Source organism: Gobio gobio (genome assembly GCF_949357685.1).
Source record: "Gobio gobio genome assembly, chromosome: 18".
NCBI lineage: Eukaryota > Metazoa > Chordata > Actinopteri > Cypriniformes > Gobionidae > Gobio > Gobio gobio.
In genome coordinates, this window is record NC_137111.1 from 49,677,895 (window position 1) to 49,696,655 (window position 18,761).

At 35.0% G+C, this 18,761-nt stretch overlaps 1 protein-coding gene across 1 annotated transcript in view; it reads right to left on the minus strand.

Annotated features, from left to right (window-relative positions):
* Nucleotides 1-9,902: 9,902 nt before the first annotated feature.
* Nucleotides 9,903-18,761, minus strand: part of valopa (vertebrate ancient long opsin a) — a 41,732-nt gene continuing 32,873 nt past the window's right edge. The window contains exon 5 of the mRNA XM_079842448.1: nt 9,903-11,191. Within this exon, the coding sequence (XP_079698574.1) occupies nt 10,952-11,191 (240 nt within the window). The 3' untranslated portion in view covers nt 9,903-10,951. The remainder of the gene's footprint in view (nt 11,192-18,761) is intronic.

The following is an 18,761-nucleotide window of genomic DNA, read 5'->3' on the forward strand; positions in this document are numbered from 1 at the left end:
ACCAACATATTGACCAATTTACTCATGGAGCCACATTGAGATTCCCAAATCTCTGGAATTGAACCACCAGGGGTCTTTAAATGGGAGATACCAAAAGAAATGTTTGTTAAGAACCAGAATCTCAAAGGATATTCAGATATCTTTAATACTTATTGAGTTAAAGGCATGCAAACTTGGGGCAAAAAACACCAGAAGTGCTTTTTTCCCATTTTTGAGCGGTCACCGTTGGCATATAATGACACAAAGATTGATAAAGTCAACAGATTTCACTAATAGATCTACCAATCTCTGTGTGAAAATAAAATAGTGATGCTGCCATCTTTCTAAAGTTATGTTTACACCCCTGTGATTGGGCTCCAGATCTCAGGGCAAAATTGTAATTTTGTCCCTCCTCTACAAAACAGTGATTACTCCGTCAATATACATCTGTGACATTTAATATTTGGCTTGCATTAATATTTATGTTTGTCTTTCTTCAGAAAAAAATAACAATAAAATATATGAGTTGGGGAAGTTTCCAAAATTTGGTTAAATTTGTCATGGAATGACCCTTCTGGATAAATAACCTCCATTACGCTGATTCTGTACAATTGACCAAATTACTCATGGAGCCATTTTAAGATCTCCATATCTCTGGGATTGAACCATATAGGGACTTTAAAATGAAGATACCAAAATAAATAGTTGTTAAGGACCAGAATCTAAAAGGATATTAATATATCTTTAATACTTCTCGAGTTACAGGAAAGAAAACTTGGGGCAAAAAACACCAGAAGTGCTTTTTTCCCATTTTTGAGCGGTCATCGTTGGCATATAATGACACACAGATTGATAAAGTCAACAGATTTCACTAATAGATCTACCAATCTCTGTGTGAAAATAAAAATATGATGCTGCCATCTTTCTAAAGTATTTTTACCGCCCTCTAATTTGGCTCCAAAGCTCAGGTGAAAATGGTCATTTTGACCCTCCTCTACAAAACAGTGATTACTCTGCAAATATGCACACATTACATTTCATATTTTGACAAACATGGATACTGCAGGATTTGTTAGCAATCTGTTTGTGCTGTACAGGTGTGTTGAGCTTCTAACCAAGAACACACGACCCTGACATCAGCAACAGAAGATCCAGTGTTTTCATGCCATTCACTCTCATAAATATGTATGAGTTGCATATGCATAAAGAATTTTGCATTTTATTATTTGCATGCAACATATTTCTTTCTGCAACCAAAACCTCTTAAAACCGAATAGAAGCTTGTTTCTGCCACAGAATAAAAATAAAAGGGAAAAGTGTCTGAGGAAAAAAAAAAAAATGTCCCCCTCAGAATTGTGAGATATAAACTTTTATCACACAATAAGAGTTTAATTCAATTACCTTTTTGGCAGAAACAAGCTTCCATAAAACAGAGCAGAACCCATGAGTCTCTCTCTCTCTCTCTCTCTCTCTCTCTCTCTCTCTGACTGTAAGCACTTCAGCGGGCGATTTATCATCCTGAAGGTGTGTGTTTCCGTTTCCTCGGCCTGATAAATCAACATGAGCTCTGTAAGTGCTGCACTCTATATAAACATGTAAATTACACTTTGAGTTAATCACCGTGTGCAAACTATCATCTCACTCACATTCTCTTCACGGTGGAGACGGTGTGGCGAGTGTCATTGATCATCATCCACCGCTGGAGGTCTGGAGGAAGAGGAGCATCATGAACACACACACTATCAGACTCAATCCTTAACATATGGAAGCTTGTTTCCTCCACGGAATAAAATCATAAACAGGTCACTTTGACTTTTCATCTCACAGTTATGACATTTTTTCTTGCAATTCTGAGATGAAAAGTCTGAATTGTGAGATAAAAAGTCGCAATTACCTTTTTATTCCATGTTGGGGGAAAAAACAACTGAGAGATGCAAACTCAGAATTCTGAGAAAAAAAATTGCAAGAGTAAAAAAAAAAAAAAAATTTGACAAGTAGAAAGTCTAATTTGTGATTAAAAACTTGCAATTGCATTTTTTTATATTTTGTGGTGGAAATTAAACAAAACTGAATTGCGAGATGCAAACTTGCAATTCTGAGAGAAAAATACTCAGAATTCCCCCCAAAATTCTGAATTTTGAGATGTAAACTGTAAAAAAAAGATGTTAAAAAAAAAGTCAACATTTTTATTTAAAAAACAGAATTGCGAGATGTAAATTCTGAACCTTTAGTAAGAAAAAAAAAACAGAATTGCGCGATGCAAACTTGCAATTTTGAGTACAAAAATATCATCATTGACATATGAGTATGAGTAATTCTGAGAGAAAAAAAGTCAGAATTGTGATAAAAGTGTGCAGTTACTTTTTTATTATTATTCCGTGGTGGGAAGAAAAAAATAATAATTTTGAAATGTAAACTCGCAATTTTGAGTTAAAAAAAAGTAAATTTTTTAAATAAAAAGAATTGCGAGATGTAAATTCTGAACTTTTAGTAAAAATAAAAAAATTAATTTAAAAAAAAGTTGCAATTGCATTTAAAAAAATGTTAATTCCGTGGTGTGAATTTCATTCCAAAATTTTGATAAGTCGCAATTCACTTTTTAATTTTTTCATGGTGAAAAAAAACTGAATTGCTAGATGTAAACTCAGAATTTTGAGTAAAACAAAAAACAAAAAAAACAAACAAAAAATCTGCAAAATTGCTATGTAGACTTGCAATTTTAAAAATTGTGAGCTATAAACTCATAATTCTGATGAAAAAGGTCTGAATTGTGACAAAAGTGTGCAGTTACTTTTTTTATTATTATTCCGTGGTGGGAAGAAAAAAATAATAATTTTGAGATGTAAACTCGCAATTTTGAGTTAAAAAAAAAGTTAATTTTTTTAATAAAAAGTTGCAATTACCTTTTTTTTTTAAATAAAAAGAATTGCGAGATTCAAATTCTGAACTTTTAGTAAAAATAAATAAATTAAAAAAAAAAAAAAAAAAAAAAAAAAATCGCCAGAATTGTTAGATGTAAACTTGCAGTTGTAAGAAAAAAAGTCAAAATTGTGAGATATAAACTCATATTTCTGAGGAAAAAGTTCTGAATTGTGACAAAAAAATTGCAATTACCTTTTTCATTTTTTTATTCCATGGTGGATAGAAAAAAAAAAGAAAAAAAAACCTGAATTGAGAGATGTAAACTCAGAATTCCCCCAAAAAGTCTGAATTTTGAGATGTCAACTTGCAATAATAATTAAAAATAAATAAATAAATAAATAAATAAATAAATAAATAAATAAATAAATAAATAAATAAATAAATAAATAAATAAATAAATAAATAAATAAATAAAATAAAAAATAAAAAAAAATAAAAAAAATCACCAGAATTGTCAGATTTAAAATTGCAATTGTAAAAAAAAAAAAATCATAATTGTGATTAAAAAGTCACGATTAAAATGTTTTATTGTTTTTTAATCCGGGGTGAAAAACAAAACAGAATTGTGAAAAAAACCCAGCTGAGAGATGCAAACTCAGAATTCTGAGAAAAAGGGAATTGTGAGATGCAAACTTGCAATATTGAGTAAAACAAAATGACCAGAATTGTCAGGTGTAAACTAAAAAAGGTCTGAATTGTGATAAAAAGTCACAATTACAATTTTTTTTTTTTTAAATCGGGGATGAAAAACAACCATACAAAACAGAATTGTGAGGTATAAACTAACTAAAAAATAATCAGAATCGTCGAATGTAAACTATATGAATTGTGACAAATAATCTTGCAATTTTGAGTTAAAAAGTCATAATTGCGAGATAAAAAAATCTAAATTATCTTTTAAATTTTTTTTCTGTGATAGAAAAAAAAACAATGAGATGTAAACTCAAACTCCAAGAAAGAAAATATCTAAATGTAAAAATTAGCAATTTTAATTCAAATTAGAATTCAAAACAAACTTGCAATTGTGACTAACAAATTAATCAGAATCATCAGGAGTTCTAATTGCGAGAAATTACCTTTTACATTTTTTCATTCCATGATGGAGAGAAAAAAAGAGATGGAAACTCAGAACTCTAAGAAAAAATTAAAAATTCAAATTATTATTTTTTTTTAAATAAAAGAAAAATCGCAAATAAAAAAAAAAGTACAAAAGGATAGATATAAACTCGCAAATCTGAGAAAAAAAGTCCTAGTTGCGAGATAAAAAGTCAAAATTTCCTTAAAATTTTTTTTCTGTAGACAAAAAAAGCATTGAGACGAGAAGATTTAGAAATCTAAACACAATTGAGTAAAAAAAAAATGGCCAGAATTGTCAGGTGTAAACTAAAAAAAGGTTTGAATTGTGAGATATAAATGTGCAATATTTAGAAAAAGAGATGTGTGAGAAACTGTGAGAAAAACAGAGTATTTAAAGCATTGAAAAGTCAGTGAATATTTCATGAACTTTGCATTGCTTTTTAAAACACGTTTAACGTCAGCACAAATACATTCATTTCTCACCTGAGTCAGAAGCATTCATTAATAAAGTACATTGAGATTTCAGTTTGGTGTTGATGCAACAGAAGAACTTTACAAGTTCAGCAGGAGTGTTTGAAAAGTTTATTGAAATACACACATTCTCTGATTTACAACATGCAAGCAGAACGAACACACACAACATCAGGACAGAACACAGAGCCAGATCATGCTGGAGGGAATCAAATCATAACACAGTGGAGAGCAGCTCATTTCTGATCATTGACCCCACTCAAACATGACAGACGTGTGCAATATCATCAAGATGACACTCATGTAAGATCACTGGGGAAACAAATCATGAACACAAGGTGAAGTATCGTCATCATAAAGCCTGGCTTCAGTGTGGAAACACTCATTATTTCTGCAGTTTCCTTTCCTTCAGTGATCGTGTGTGTTCCTGTAAAGCTCAGTTTTACTGCTCCACGTCAGGAATGAGTTTGAAGTTTTGTTGATGAACGGACGACTCTGCGCTGTGTGTGTGTGTGTGTGTGTGTGTGTGTGTGTGTGTGTGTGTGTGTGTGTGTGTGTGTGTGTGTGTGTGTGTGTGTGTGTGTGTGTGTGTGTGTGTGTGTGTGTGTGTGTGTCTGTGTGTGTGTGTGTGTGTTTCAGACTGTTCGCTGACACTAGCAAACTCACACTAACTGTAACCCGATCGATCTGTGTCGCGGTGACGCGTTTGATTGATGGTCTCAAAGCCATTGTGTGTGTGTGTGTGTGTGTGTGTGTGTGTGTGTGTGTGTGTGTGTGTGTGTGTGTGTGTGTGTGTGTGTGTGTGTGTGTGTGTGTGTGTGTGTGTGTGTGTGTGTTCTGCTTCTGAATGGGTTCAGTGCTCTGGTCAGTCGATGCTGTGGTAATTAAAGGACTGATCGATCTGCATCAGAGATGCTGCCCGCGCTCACACTGCAGTTCAATCCGGTGTCACTCCTCATCTCTTTATTTACAGTCGAGACAAACACATTCTGCGTGAGTTCACCTGCATACATCCATACATACAGTACATACATCCGTTCATCCATACCATCCATCCATCCATAACATCCATCTATACATACCATACACTTATCCATCCATACCATACATCCGTCCATCCATACCATCCATCTATACATACCATACATCCATACATCCATCCATACCATACATCCGTCCATCCATACCATCCATCTATACATACCATACATCCATACATCCGTCCATCCATACCATACATCCATCCATATATACCATACATCCGTCCATCCATACCATCCATCTATACATCCATACATCCATCCATACCATATATCCGTCCATCCATACCATCCATCTATACATACCATACATCCATCCATATATACCATACATCCGTCCATCCATACCATCCATCCATACATACCATACATCCATCCATACCATCCATCCATCCATCCATATATACCATACATCCGTCCATCCATACCATCCATCCATATATACCATACATCCGTCCATCCATACCATCCATCTATACATACCATACATCCATCCATACCTTCCATCCATACATCTATACATACCATACATACCATCCATCCATACATACCTTCCATCCATACCTTCATTCCGTCCGTCCATCCATACCATACATCCATACATACCATACATATCATCCATCCATACCATCCATCCATACCTTCCATCCATCCATCCATCCATCCATCCATCCATCTATACATACCATACATACCATCCATCCATCAATACCATCAATACCATCCATCCATCAATACCATCCATCCGCCCATCCATATATACCATACATCTAAACCGTCCATCCATACATGCCATACATCCATACCTTTCATCCATCCATCCATACCATACATCCATACCTTTCATCCATCCATCCATCCCATACATCCATACCTTGCATCCGCCTATCCATACATACCATACATCCATACCATACATCTAAACCGTCCATCCATACATACATACATCCATACATCCATACCTTCCATCCATACATACCATACATCCATACCATCCATCCATCATCATCCATCCATACATCCATCCAATACCATACATCCATCCATCCATACCATACATACCATCCATCCATCCATCCATCCATCCCATCCCTTCCATCCGTCCATCCATACATACCTTCCATCCATATATATCATCCATCCGTCCATCCATACATACCATCCATCCACACATACATACCATCCATAGATACCATACATACATCCATACATACCATCCATCCATCCATCCATAGATACCATACATACATCCATACATACCATCCATCCATCCATCCATAGATACCATACATACATACATACATACCATCCATCCATCCATCCATAGATACCATACATACATCCATACATACCATCCATCCATCCATCCATAGATACCATACATACATCCATACATACCATCCATCCATCCATCCATAGATACCATACATACATCCATACATACATCCATCCATCCATCCATAGATACCATACATACATCCATACATACCATCCATCCATCCATCCATAGATACCATACATACATCCATACATACATCCATCCATCCATCCATCGATACCATACATACATCCATCCATGCATACATACCATCCATACATACATCCATCCATAGATACCATACATACATCCATACATACCATCCATCCATCCATCCATAGATACCATACATACATCCATACATACCATCCATCCATCCATCCATAGATACCATACATACATCCATACATACATCCATCCATCCATCCATCGATACCATACATACATCCATCCATGCATACATACCATCCATACATACATACATCCATAGATACCATACATACATGCTTGCATACATACATACATACATACATACAATACCTTCCATCCATCCATCCATACCATACTTTCCCTACATACATACTAATCATACATACATACATACATACATACTCATATGAGGATTTGATGCTGTTGATTTAAAAAAAAAAAAACTGTGGAAATTGATACAAATTCAAGCCCCGCCCTACATTTGTTCTAGTTCATTGCACTCAATATACGGCACAATATAGGAGAAGAGTCCAGCTTGACATTTTAACTCATCTGCGCTACAAAACATACTTGAGATGAATTTGACCTGCACTGAACATCACCAAAACTCAAGATTATGGTACGGCATGGCTAAAGTTTTAAGTCATTCTCTTAAGGAAATGTGTTTTTTGTCCCAAAGTGTTTTACAACAAATGGTATGTCAACCCACTACAGGTGAATATGGTAAAACGTTAACAAATAGATATCACTGTTTAATTTTTTTGTGGAAACTGTGATACATTTTGGATTCTTTGATGAATAGAAAGTTCAAAAGAACAGCATTTATTTGAAATATATTCTTTTGTAACATTTTAAATGTAACTTTTGATCAATTTAATTCGTCCTTGATGAATAAAAGGAGTACATTTGATATCTTTTGACTTGTAGTGTTTAAGAGCAGTCTTTTCTCTCCATCATATCTGTCAGGAACACTGTCGTCAAAGTTGATTGATTGACTTTTAGCACACAGTTTGGATTGCCGGTGTGGTTCTGTTCATGCAGCCTAACATGGATCAGAGCAGGAGAGCAGCGATAAACCCCCCTAGGGTAAACAGAACCAACATAATGTTTGCAGATATCATTAATGTTGAATCAAAATACCAAATCCTGACTGGACGAGAGGAGGAGCTGGGGATGGAGGAGGGCAAATGAGCTCTGGTACAGCTGCTGATAGTACTGAAGGAGCTTATATATGTGTGCTGTGATAGACGTCATGTTCCTATTCGCTACGCTTGATTGCTTTAGTCCATAAATGTATTGGAATGTTTTTAAATGATTGAATGATCAGCTCCTCTCTTTTGATCTGAAGTGTGGTTCAGATGATCTGCCTGAATCAGTAGATTTTGCCGTCACAAGTCTTTCATAAAGGAATGAAATAAAAACACATTCAGCTGTCAAAAAAGCTCCATCCTTAGAGTTCAGCGCTGTACATAAACACATACATGGAAATAAGACCTTCAGTGTTTGACAGGATAAAGATAACAGTGCAGGACAATCGAGATATCGTGGACATACGTGTAAAAGTGGCAGAATCACAGAGTTCAGCCCTTGTGTTTTTTGCTTGTTTGTCTGTTTGCTGTAGACTTTTCCCCTTCATCGCATGTGCTCCTCTATCCATCAGTGTTTCTGTCTTGCTTTCCAAATATCTAAACATAAGACACATTTACTGGAGAAGAAAAATTACGCTATTAAGTGTTGCTTTCTGAAGTTTATGCTTAAAACAAGAACCATTTTCCATTTACTTTACTCACTACATTGGCAGATATTTTTTCAAGTATAATTTTGATAAATTATACTTCACATCTTGAGTCATTTCTCTTCTCCAGTAAATGTGTCTTGATTTAAGAATGTTTAGAGATTTGTGCTGGAAAACAAGACAAAAATACTGAGAAAGAACATCAATTCTGATTTGCATTGAGTCAGATTTCTAGAGAAACTGCAAATGTTGCAGTGAAGGACTATTTAGTCAATTTCTGGGTTCATCACATGCGTTTTCAGCTCAGGTGTAAAAATTAGGATGTTTTTTACGCTAACAAGAAAGTACTATAAATTACCAGTATTTTAGACATTTTTTATTTAAAGGGATAGTTCACGCAAAAAATTCACTTTTATGATGGATGGATGGACTTTTATGATGGATAGATGCACTCTTATGATGGATGGATGCACTTTTATGATGGATGGATGGACTTTTATGATGGATAGATGCACTCTTATGATGGATGGATGGATGGATGCACTTTTATGATAGATAGATGCACATTTGTGATGGACAGATACACTTTTATGATGGATGGATACACTTTTATGATGGATAGATGCACTTTTATGATGGACAGATGCACTTTTATGATGGAGAGATGCACTTTTATGATGGATGGATGGACTTTTATGATGGATAGATGCACTCTTATGATGGATGGATGGATGGATGCACTTTTATGATAGATAGATGCACATTTGTGATGGACAGATACACTTTTATGATGGATGGATACACTTTTATGATGGATAGATGCACTTTTATGATGGATGGATACACTTTTATGATGGATAGATGCACTCTTATGATGGATGGATGGATGGATGCACTTTTATGATGGATAGATGCACTTTTATGATGGATGGATACACTTTTATGATGGATGGATACACTTTTATGATGGATGGATGCACTTTTATGATGGATGGATACACTTTTATGATGGATGGATGCACTTTTATGATAGATAGATAGATAGATGCACATTTATGATAGACAGATGAACTTTTATGATGGATGGATTAACTTTTATGATGGATAGATGCACTTTTATGGACTTCAAAAATGAACCAACAATTCACTGCCATTATAAAGCTTGGAAGAGCCAGGACTTTATTTAATTTAAATGATGTCTTATTAACAAATTTCGTGAGGAGCACGTTCAGATAATTAAACCTAATTAAACATGAGTGGAGCACATTAAGTGAATCAATTTAATCAACGATAAGAGGTGTATATATACTGCGGATATACCTCCATTTCGTTGACAGTTTTTTAGCATCCCTCCACCACCCCATCTCCTCACTTTGATTTAATAAACTCTTATTAGACGTCAACACAATCCATAATACAATACAGTCTAGTTCTAGACTATCTCTATCACGGGGAGGTTGGGGGGATACTCTGGGTTTGGGCCAAAATTCAGAGCCCAGATTTAATGTGTGTGAACTCGTGAACTCCAATTTCATCCATTTTTGGGTGAACTATCCCTTTAAATGATTGTGGTAATGCCCTTCTTCCAATGAATTATTACCATGTAAATATCATGGTATATGGTAATCATTTTTACCATGGCATATATTGAAGTACTATGGTATTGCCACAGTAAGGACAGTTTTAGGAGAGTATTTGAAGCCTTTATATATAATGCATTATAAATGCATTCATTATCTCTTGTAAATGCACCTTGTAATGAATTATATGATCTCAGTAAAAATTATAACCACAGTACTTTATAAAAGCTTGTGTTGCACACGGCAAAAAAAAAAAAGATTTTCTTTCCAATACAAATATCTAAACATTCATAAATCGAGATGCATTTATTAGAGAAGCAAAAGCACTGGAAAATTGATTAAAATTAAGTGAATTTACACTTAAAACAAGAAAACAATATCAGCATTTTTTTTTCAGTGTTGTGAACTACTTTTTAAGAAGGTGGTTTGTAGTTTTATAGTTTCTTCCCCAACAGTGTTTTTCTGTAACTTTCTGTCGTGCATGAGCTGCAAAATTGAATGCTGGGTGAACGCCATCTGGACTAAAAGTTTGGACGCCAACATTCAGAAGTAAACGTAAATTCATTCAGCCAGAGAACACGCACGACAGAGTTGGCAGACGTCTCGAGTGTGTTTGCGATCACATCGGACATACTTTGTTCTCAGGAATGGGAATTTGGACGAATGAGCTCCGTTCACTGGGATGCTCGTCTGTTTTAGGTGGGACAGTTCCAGCCGTGGGAATCCGTGCCGCAATGGCCGACATCTCTCCTGTGTTGCTCTCATTGGTCATTCCGGCGCGTTGGGTCGTCTGATCGATGTTGCCCTCGACGATGGTGACATCACCGCATCTCAAGAGCTGGACCAGACACTTCCTGAACTGAGGAGATCACAAGGAATAGTTCATGGATTATCCTGTAGTGATCTTTGTTTAAAGTTACCATGAAAACAAATTTGGCAATTCTAGTTTTTTTTATTGAATATTGCAGTGCTTATTGTAAATGACTTATCATTATTGTGTTAATAATCTTCATAATCCTTGAATCAGAATAACGAGGGCGGGGCAACCTGTCACTCACATGAGATCAGCCAATAGCAAACCACAATCATCCAATCAATTCCCCACAAACACACTCAAGCCCCGCCCTACATTTGCTCTTGTTTGTGAAGCGTTTCACTCGATATACGGCACACTAGAGGAGAAAAGACCAGTGTGACTTCACTCTCATGACGACTTTAAACATTTTAACTCTCATCTGCGCTATAAAGCATGCTTGAGAGGAATTTGACCTGCACTAAACATCACCAAGACTCAAGATTAGGGTCTGGCATGGCTAAAGTTTTAAGTCATTCTCTAAAGGAAATGTGTTTTTTGTCCTAAAGTGTATTACAGCAAATTGTAAGTAAAAGACACTACAGGTGAATATAGTAAAATTTTAACAAATAGATATCACTGTACTGATTAATCACAGTATAATAAGTACATTTTTTCTATTACAACTTTTCTGAAATGTTATGTTAAAAAACGCAAATGACACATTATCTAGTTAAATATTCAGTTATTTGCATACATTTCAAGAACATAAATCTGAACATTGGATGAAGTCAGGTTCAAAATTCTGATTTGATTTTGTTGACATATTAGAGATAAAGGATTTTACTGAGGAGATTTGGGATGTCGCTCTTTATGACTTCAGAAATCAGAAAATACTGTCAACAACCTGAAAAAAACTACATTTACACCATGTTTTAGGAATATAATGTGATATAAATGAGACAAAATTATATATAAACAAACCCCTCAGTACAAATCTTCAGAGTATAGAAAGGAATAAAACTAAGTTTTGGTGTATATAAGTGCAGCTAAAGTGGAGAAAAAAACTCATTTTGAGAAAACGGCCTTATAAAATATGTATTATAATTTAAATCTACAGATGTAATAGATAAAGTGCAATAAAGTTTCACATGTTCTTTCCACTAGTCTGAAAGAAAACAAACTTGAAATGAATTTGACCTGCACTGAACATCACCAAGACTCAAGATTAGGGTCTGACATGGCTAAAGTTGTAATTAATTCTCTTAAGGAAATGTGCTTTTTGCCCCAAAGTGTTTTACAGCAAATTGTAAGTCAAGACACTACAGGCTAAAATTTTAACAAATAGATATCACTGTACTGATTAATCACAGTATATTAAGTAAATTATTTTCTATTGCAACTTTTCTGAAATATTATGTTTAAAAAAAACGCAAATTACGCATTATCTAGTTAAATGTTCAGTTATTTGCATACATTTCCAGCAATTAAATCTGAACATTGGATAAAGTCAGGTTCAAAATTCTTGTTTGATTTTGTTGACATATTAGAGATAAAGGATTTTACTGAGGAGATTTGCGATATCTCTCTTTATGACTTCAGAAATCAGAAAATACTGTCAACAGCCTAAAATAAACTACATTTACACCATGTTTTAGGAATAAAATGTTATATAAATGAGACAAAATGATATATAAACAAACCCCTCAGTACAAATCTTCAGAGTATAGAAAGGAATAAAACTAAGTTTTGGTGTATATAAGTGCAGCTAAAGTGGAGAAAAAAACTCATTTTGAGAAAACGGCCTTATAAAATATGTATTATAATTGAAATCTACAGATGTAATAGATAAAGTGCAATAAAGTTTCACATGTTCTTTCCACTAGTCTGAAAGAAAACAAACTTAAAATGAATTTGACCTGCACTGAACATCACCAAGACTCAAGATTAGGGTCTGACATGGCTAAAGTTGTAATTAATTCTCTTAAGGAAATGTGCTTTTTGCCCCAAAGTGTTTTACAGCAAATTGTAAGTCAAGACACTACAGGCTAAAAATGTAACAAATAAATATCACTGTACTGATTAATCACAGTACATTAAGTAAATTGTTCTCCATCACAACTTTTCTGAAATGTTATGTTAAAAAAAGCAAATTATGCATTATCTAGTTAAATAGGCAGTTATTTGCATACATTTCCAGAACATAAATCTGAACATTGGATAAAGTCAGGTTCAAAATTCTGGTTAGATTTTGTTGACATATTAGAGATAAAGGATTTTACTGAGGAGATTTGCGATATCTCTCTTTATGACTTCAGAAATCAGAAAATACTGTCAACAGCCTGAAAAAAACTACATTTACACCATGTTGTAGGAATAAAATGTTATATAAATGAGACAATTATATATAAAGAAATCCCTCAGTACAAATCTTCAGGGTATAGAAAGGAATAAAACTAAGTTTTGGTGTATATAAGTGCAGCTGAAGTGGAGAAAAAACTCATTTTGAGAAAACGGCCTTATAAAATCTGTATTATAATTGAAATCTACAGATGCAATGGATAAAGTGCAATAAAGTGTCACATTTTCTTCCCACTAGTCTGAAAGAAGAAATGTTAGAAAGCAAAAAAGAAAAGAAAAAAATCAGTGCATGAAAAAAAAAATTCTTTGCATGTAATGTTTTGCCTTAAATAAAGTGTTGCGTCCCACTGAAGTGAAGTGGATGTGCTAATCAGAGGAGCGGTGAAGTCCAGAGTCAGCTGACGGCTGGAACTGTGCAACACCACCTACAATTAGTCAATCATGATGAGGTCATCATTGCACAGTAATCATTAATTGTTTCCACATTAGCCTGCGGCTCACATCGCCCTTTCATTCTTCATTAGTCCCTAGTCATTAAACTACTGAGTCTGAGAGACACTAATTAGTTTGTGCCCTGAAGTCACTTTAAAAAACTGTTTGTGTCTCTTCAGTTCTGTATGGAAGCTTGTTTCTGCCACAGAATAAAAGATACAAAAAGGTAATTCTGAGCTTCTCTCACACAATTCTGACTTTACAATCACTCAATTCTGACTTTACAATCACACAATTCTGACTTTACATCACTCAATTCTGACTTTATATCACTCAATTCTGACTTTATCACTCGATTCTGACTTTACATCACTCAATTCTGACTTTACAATCACACAATTCTGACTTTACAATCACTCAATTCTGACTTTACATCACTCAATTCTGACTTTACATCACTCAATTCTGACTTTACATCACTCAATTCTGACTTTACATCACTCAATTCTGACTTTACATCACTCAATTCTGACTTTACAATCACACAATTCTGACTTTACAATCACACAATTCTGACTTTACAATCACTCAATTCTGACTTTACATCACTCAATTCTGACTTTATCACTCAATTCTGACTTTACAATCACACAATTCTGACTTTACAATCACACAATTCTGACTTTACATCACTCGATTCTGACTTTACATCACTCGATTCTGACTTTACATCACTCGATTCTGACTTTACAATCACACAATTCTGACTTTACAATCACACAATTCTGACTTTACAATCACTCAATTCTGACTTTACATCACTCAATTCTGACTTTACATCACTCAATTCTGACTTTACATCACTCAATTCTGACTTTACATCACTCAATTCTGACTTTACAATCACACAATTCTGACTTTACAATCACACAATTCTGACTTTACAATCACTCAATTCTGACTTTACATCACTCAATTCTGACTTTACATCACTCAATTCTGACTTTACAATCACACAATTCTGACTTTACAATCACACAATTCTGACTTTACAATCACACAATTCTGACTTTATCACTCAATTCTGACTTTACATCACTCAATTCTGACTTTACATCACTCAATTCTGACTTTACATCACTCAATTCTGACTTTACAATCACACAATTCTGACTTTACATCACTCAATTCTGACTTTACATCACTCAATTCTGACTTTACATCACTCAATTCTGACTTTATCACTCAATTCTGACTTTACATCACTCAACTCTGACTTTACATCACTCAATTCTGACTTTACATCACTCAATTCTGACTTTACATCACTCAACTCTGACTTTACATCACTCAATTCTGACTTTACATCACTCAATTCTGACTTTACATCACTCAATTCTGACTTTACATCACTCAATTCTGACTTTACAATCACACAATTCTGACTTTACATCTCTCAATTTTGACTTTACATCACTCAATTTTGACTTTACATCACTCAATTCTGACTTTATATCACAATTTTGACTTTATATCACTCAATTTTGACTTTATCACTCAATTCTGACTTTACATCTCTCAATTCTGACTTTACATCACTCAATTCTGACTTTACATCACTCAATTCTGACTTTACATCACTCAATTCTGACTTTACATCACTCAATTCTGACTTTACATCACTCAATTCTGACTTTACATCACTCAATTCTGACTTTATCACTCAATTCTGACTTTATCACTCAATTCTGACTTTACATCACTCAACTCTGACTTTACATCACTCAATTCTGACTTTACATCACTCAATTCTGACTTTACATCACTCAATTCTGACTTTATCACTCAATTCTGACTTTACATCACTCAACTCTGACTTTACATCACTCAATTCTGACTTTACATCACTCAATTCTGACTTTACATCACTCAACTCTGACTTTACATCACTCAATTCTGACTTTACATCACTCAATTCTGACTTTACATCACTCAATTCTGACTTTATCACTCAATTCTGACTTTATCACTCAATTCTGACTTTACAATCACACAATTCTGACTTTACATCACTCAATTCTGACTTTACATCACTCAATTCTGACTTTACATCACTCAATTCTGACTTTATCACTCAATTCTGACTTTACATCACTCAACTCTGACTTTACATCACTCAATTCTGACTTTACATCACTCAATTCTGACTTTACATCACTCAACTCTGACTTTACATCACTCAATTCTGACTTTACATCACTCAATTCTGACTTTACATCACTCAATTCTGACTTTACATCACTCAATTCTGACTTTACAATCACACAATTCTGACTTTACATCTCTCAATTTTGACTTTACATCACTCAATTTTGACTTTACATCACTCAATTCTGACTTTATATCACAATTTTGACTTTATATCACTCAATTTTGACTTTATCACTCAATTCTGACTTTACATCTCTCAATTCTGACTTTACATCACTCAATTCTGACTTTACATCACTCAATTCTGACTTTACATCACTCAATTCTGACTTTACATCACTCAATTCTGACTTTACATCACTCAATTCTGACTTTACATCACTCAATTCTGACTTTATCACTCAATTCTGACTTTACATCACTCAACTCTGACTTTACATCACTCAATTCTGACTTTACATCACTCAATTCTGACTTTACATCACTCAATTCTGACTTTACATCACTCAATTCTGACTTTACAATCACACAATTCTGACTTTATCACTCAATTCTGACTTTACATCACTCAATTCTGACTTTACATCACTCAATTCTGACTTTACATCACTCAATTCTGACTTTACATCACTCAATTCTGACTTTATCACTCAATTCTGACTTTCCGTCACTCAATTCTGACTTTATCACTCAATTCTGACTTTCCGTCACTCAACTCTGACTTTCCGTCACTCAACTCTGACTTGACGTCACTCAACTCTGACTTGACGTCACTCAACTCTGACTTGACGTCACTCAACTCTGACTTTCCGTCACTCAACTCTGACTTGACGTCACTCAACTCTGACTTGACGTCACTCAACTCTGACTTGACGTCACTCAACTCTGACTTGACGTCACTCAACTCTGACTTGACGTCACTCAACTCTGACTTGACGTCACTCAACTCTGACTTGACGTCACTCAACTCTGACTTGACGTCACTCAACTCTGACTTGACGTCACTCAACTCTGACTTGACGTCACTCAACTCTGACTTTACGTCACTCAACTCTGACTTTACGTCACTCAACTCTGACTTTACGTCACTCAACTCTGACTTTACGTCACTCAACTCTGACTTTACGTCACTCAACTCTGACTTTACGTCACTCAACTCTGACTTGACGTCACTCAACTCTGACTTGACGTCACTCAACTCTGACTTGACGTCACTCAACTCTGACTTGACGTCACTCAACTCTGACTTTACGTCACTCAACTCTGACTTTACGTCACTCAACTCTGACTTTACGTCACTCAACTCTGACTTTACGTCACTCAACTCTGACTTTACGTCACTCAACTCTGACTTTACGTCACTCAACTCTGACTTTACGTCACTCAACTCTGACTTTACGTCACTCAACTCTGACTTTACGTCACTCAACTCTGACTTTACGTCACTCAACTCTGACTTTACGTCACTCAACCCTATCTTTAAAAATGTTTTATTCTGTGGCAGAAACAAGCTTCCATAGTTCTAAGAATGATACTTTACAGTTTTCAACTACATATCTTGGCAGTAGGTTCTAAATCTTAATTTTATCACACAATCCACTAAAAAAAATTCTAATATTGCATTCTCAAAAATATATATTGCCTGCTTTTTTAATATACCTACTGATGATAAACAATGTTATTCATCTAATAGATGGCCGTCACTTTGACAAAAATCCCAAGCAAGCATGTTGTGCTGTGGTGGTCTTATTTCGGCAGGTTTCTGAATTGGAGCACTCTTCATAGCGAGTGTGGACGGGTGTCCAGGTGTCAGCGTTTGAGAGGAGGAAACCAGCGGCTAAACTGACAGCTCCAGCTCAGCAGGATGACGGACAGATGCGCCACTGCCAAACACTGTTTACGTCCTATAACCTCACAGCTGCTCAATAATTCAGCATCTTCTCCTTTGGAATGCACCACCGGTTTGATCCACACTGCAGGTATTTTTTTATTTTTTTCACTTCAGTAATATAAGTCAAATCTGTCAGCTCTAGTGAAGCGATATCATCCCACCATGACAGCTTTAGGATTTTTCTAAATCCACAAACTGTCCTGTGCACTTCTCAAACGGAGTAGGGGAAAGCAACCTCAATCCTAAATGGAAACGTCTGGCTTGTGTAAAGACTTTTATGCTCAGGCGATTCCTTTAAGGGCTTTCAGCTACATTAACCTATTTACTTGGAACTGGGACGCAGGGAAGTTTCTTGCTGTGCCTTGAGATCTTCATGCAATATTACGCTTAAGATTCAAATTTAAGTACAAACCCAAAAATCAGTTTTAGCAAAGCAAACGACATCCGTCTTGATTTAATGCTTTGACCAGTGCTCGGTCAAGGTCAAATCACATTTATTTCTATAGAAATAAACATGATCACACACACTCTCACTCACACTCTCTCTCTCTCTCTCTCTCTCTCTCTCTCTCTCACACACACACACACTCACTCGCTCACTCACTCGCTCACACACTTACTTTTTGGATATATATAATTATTTTAAAAAAATGTTTTGTATAGTTGAGATTTCTATCGAAATAAACATGATTTTACTCACACTCACACTCTCTCTCTCTCTCTCTCTCACACGCACTTTTT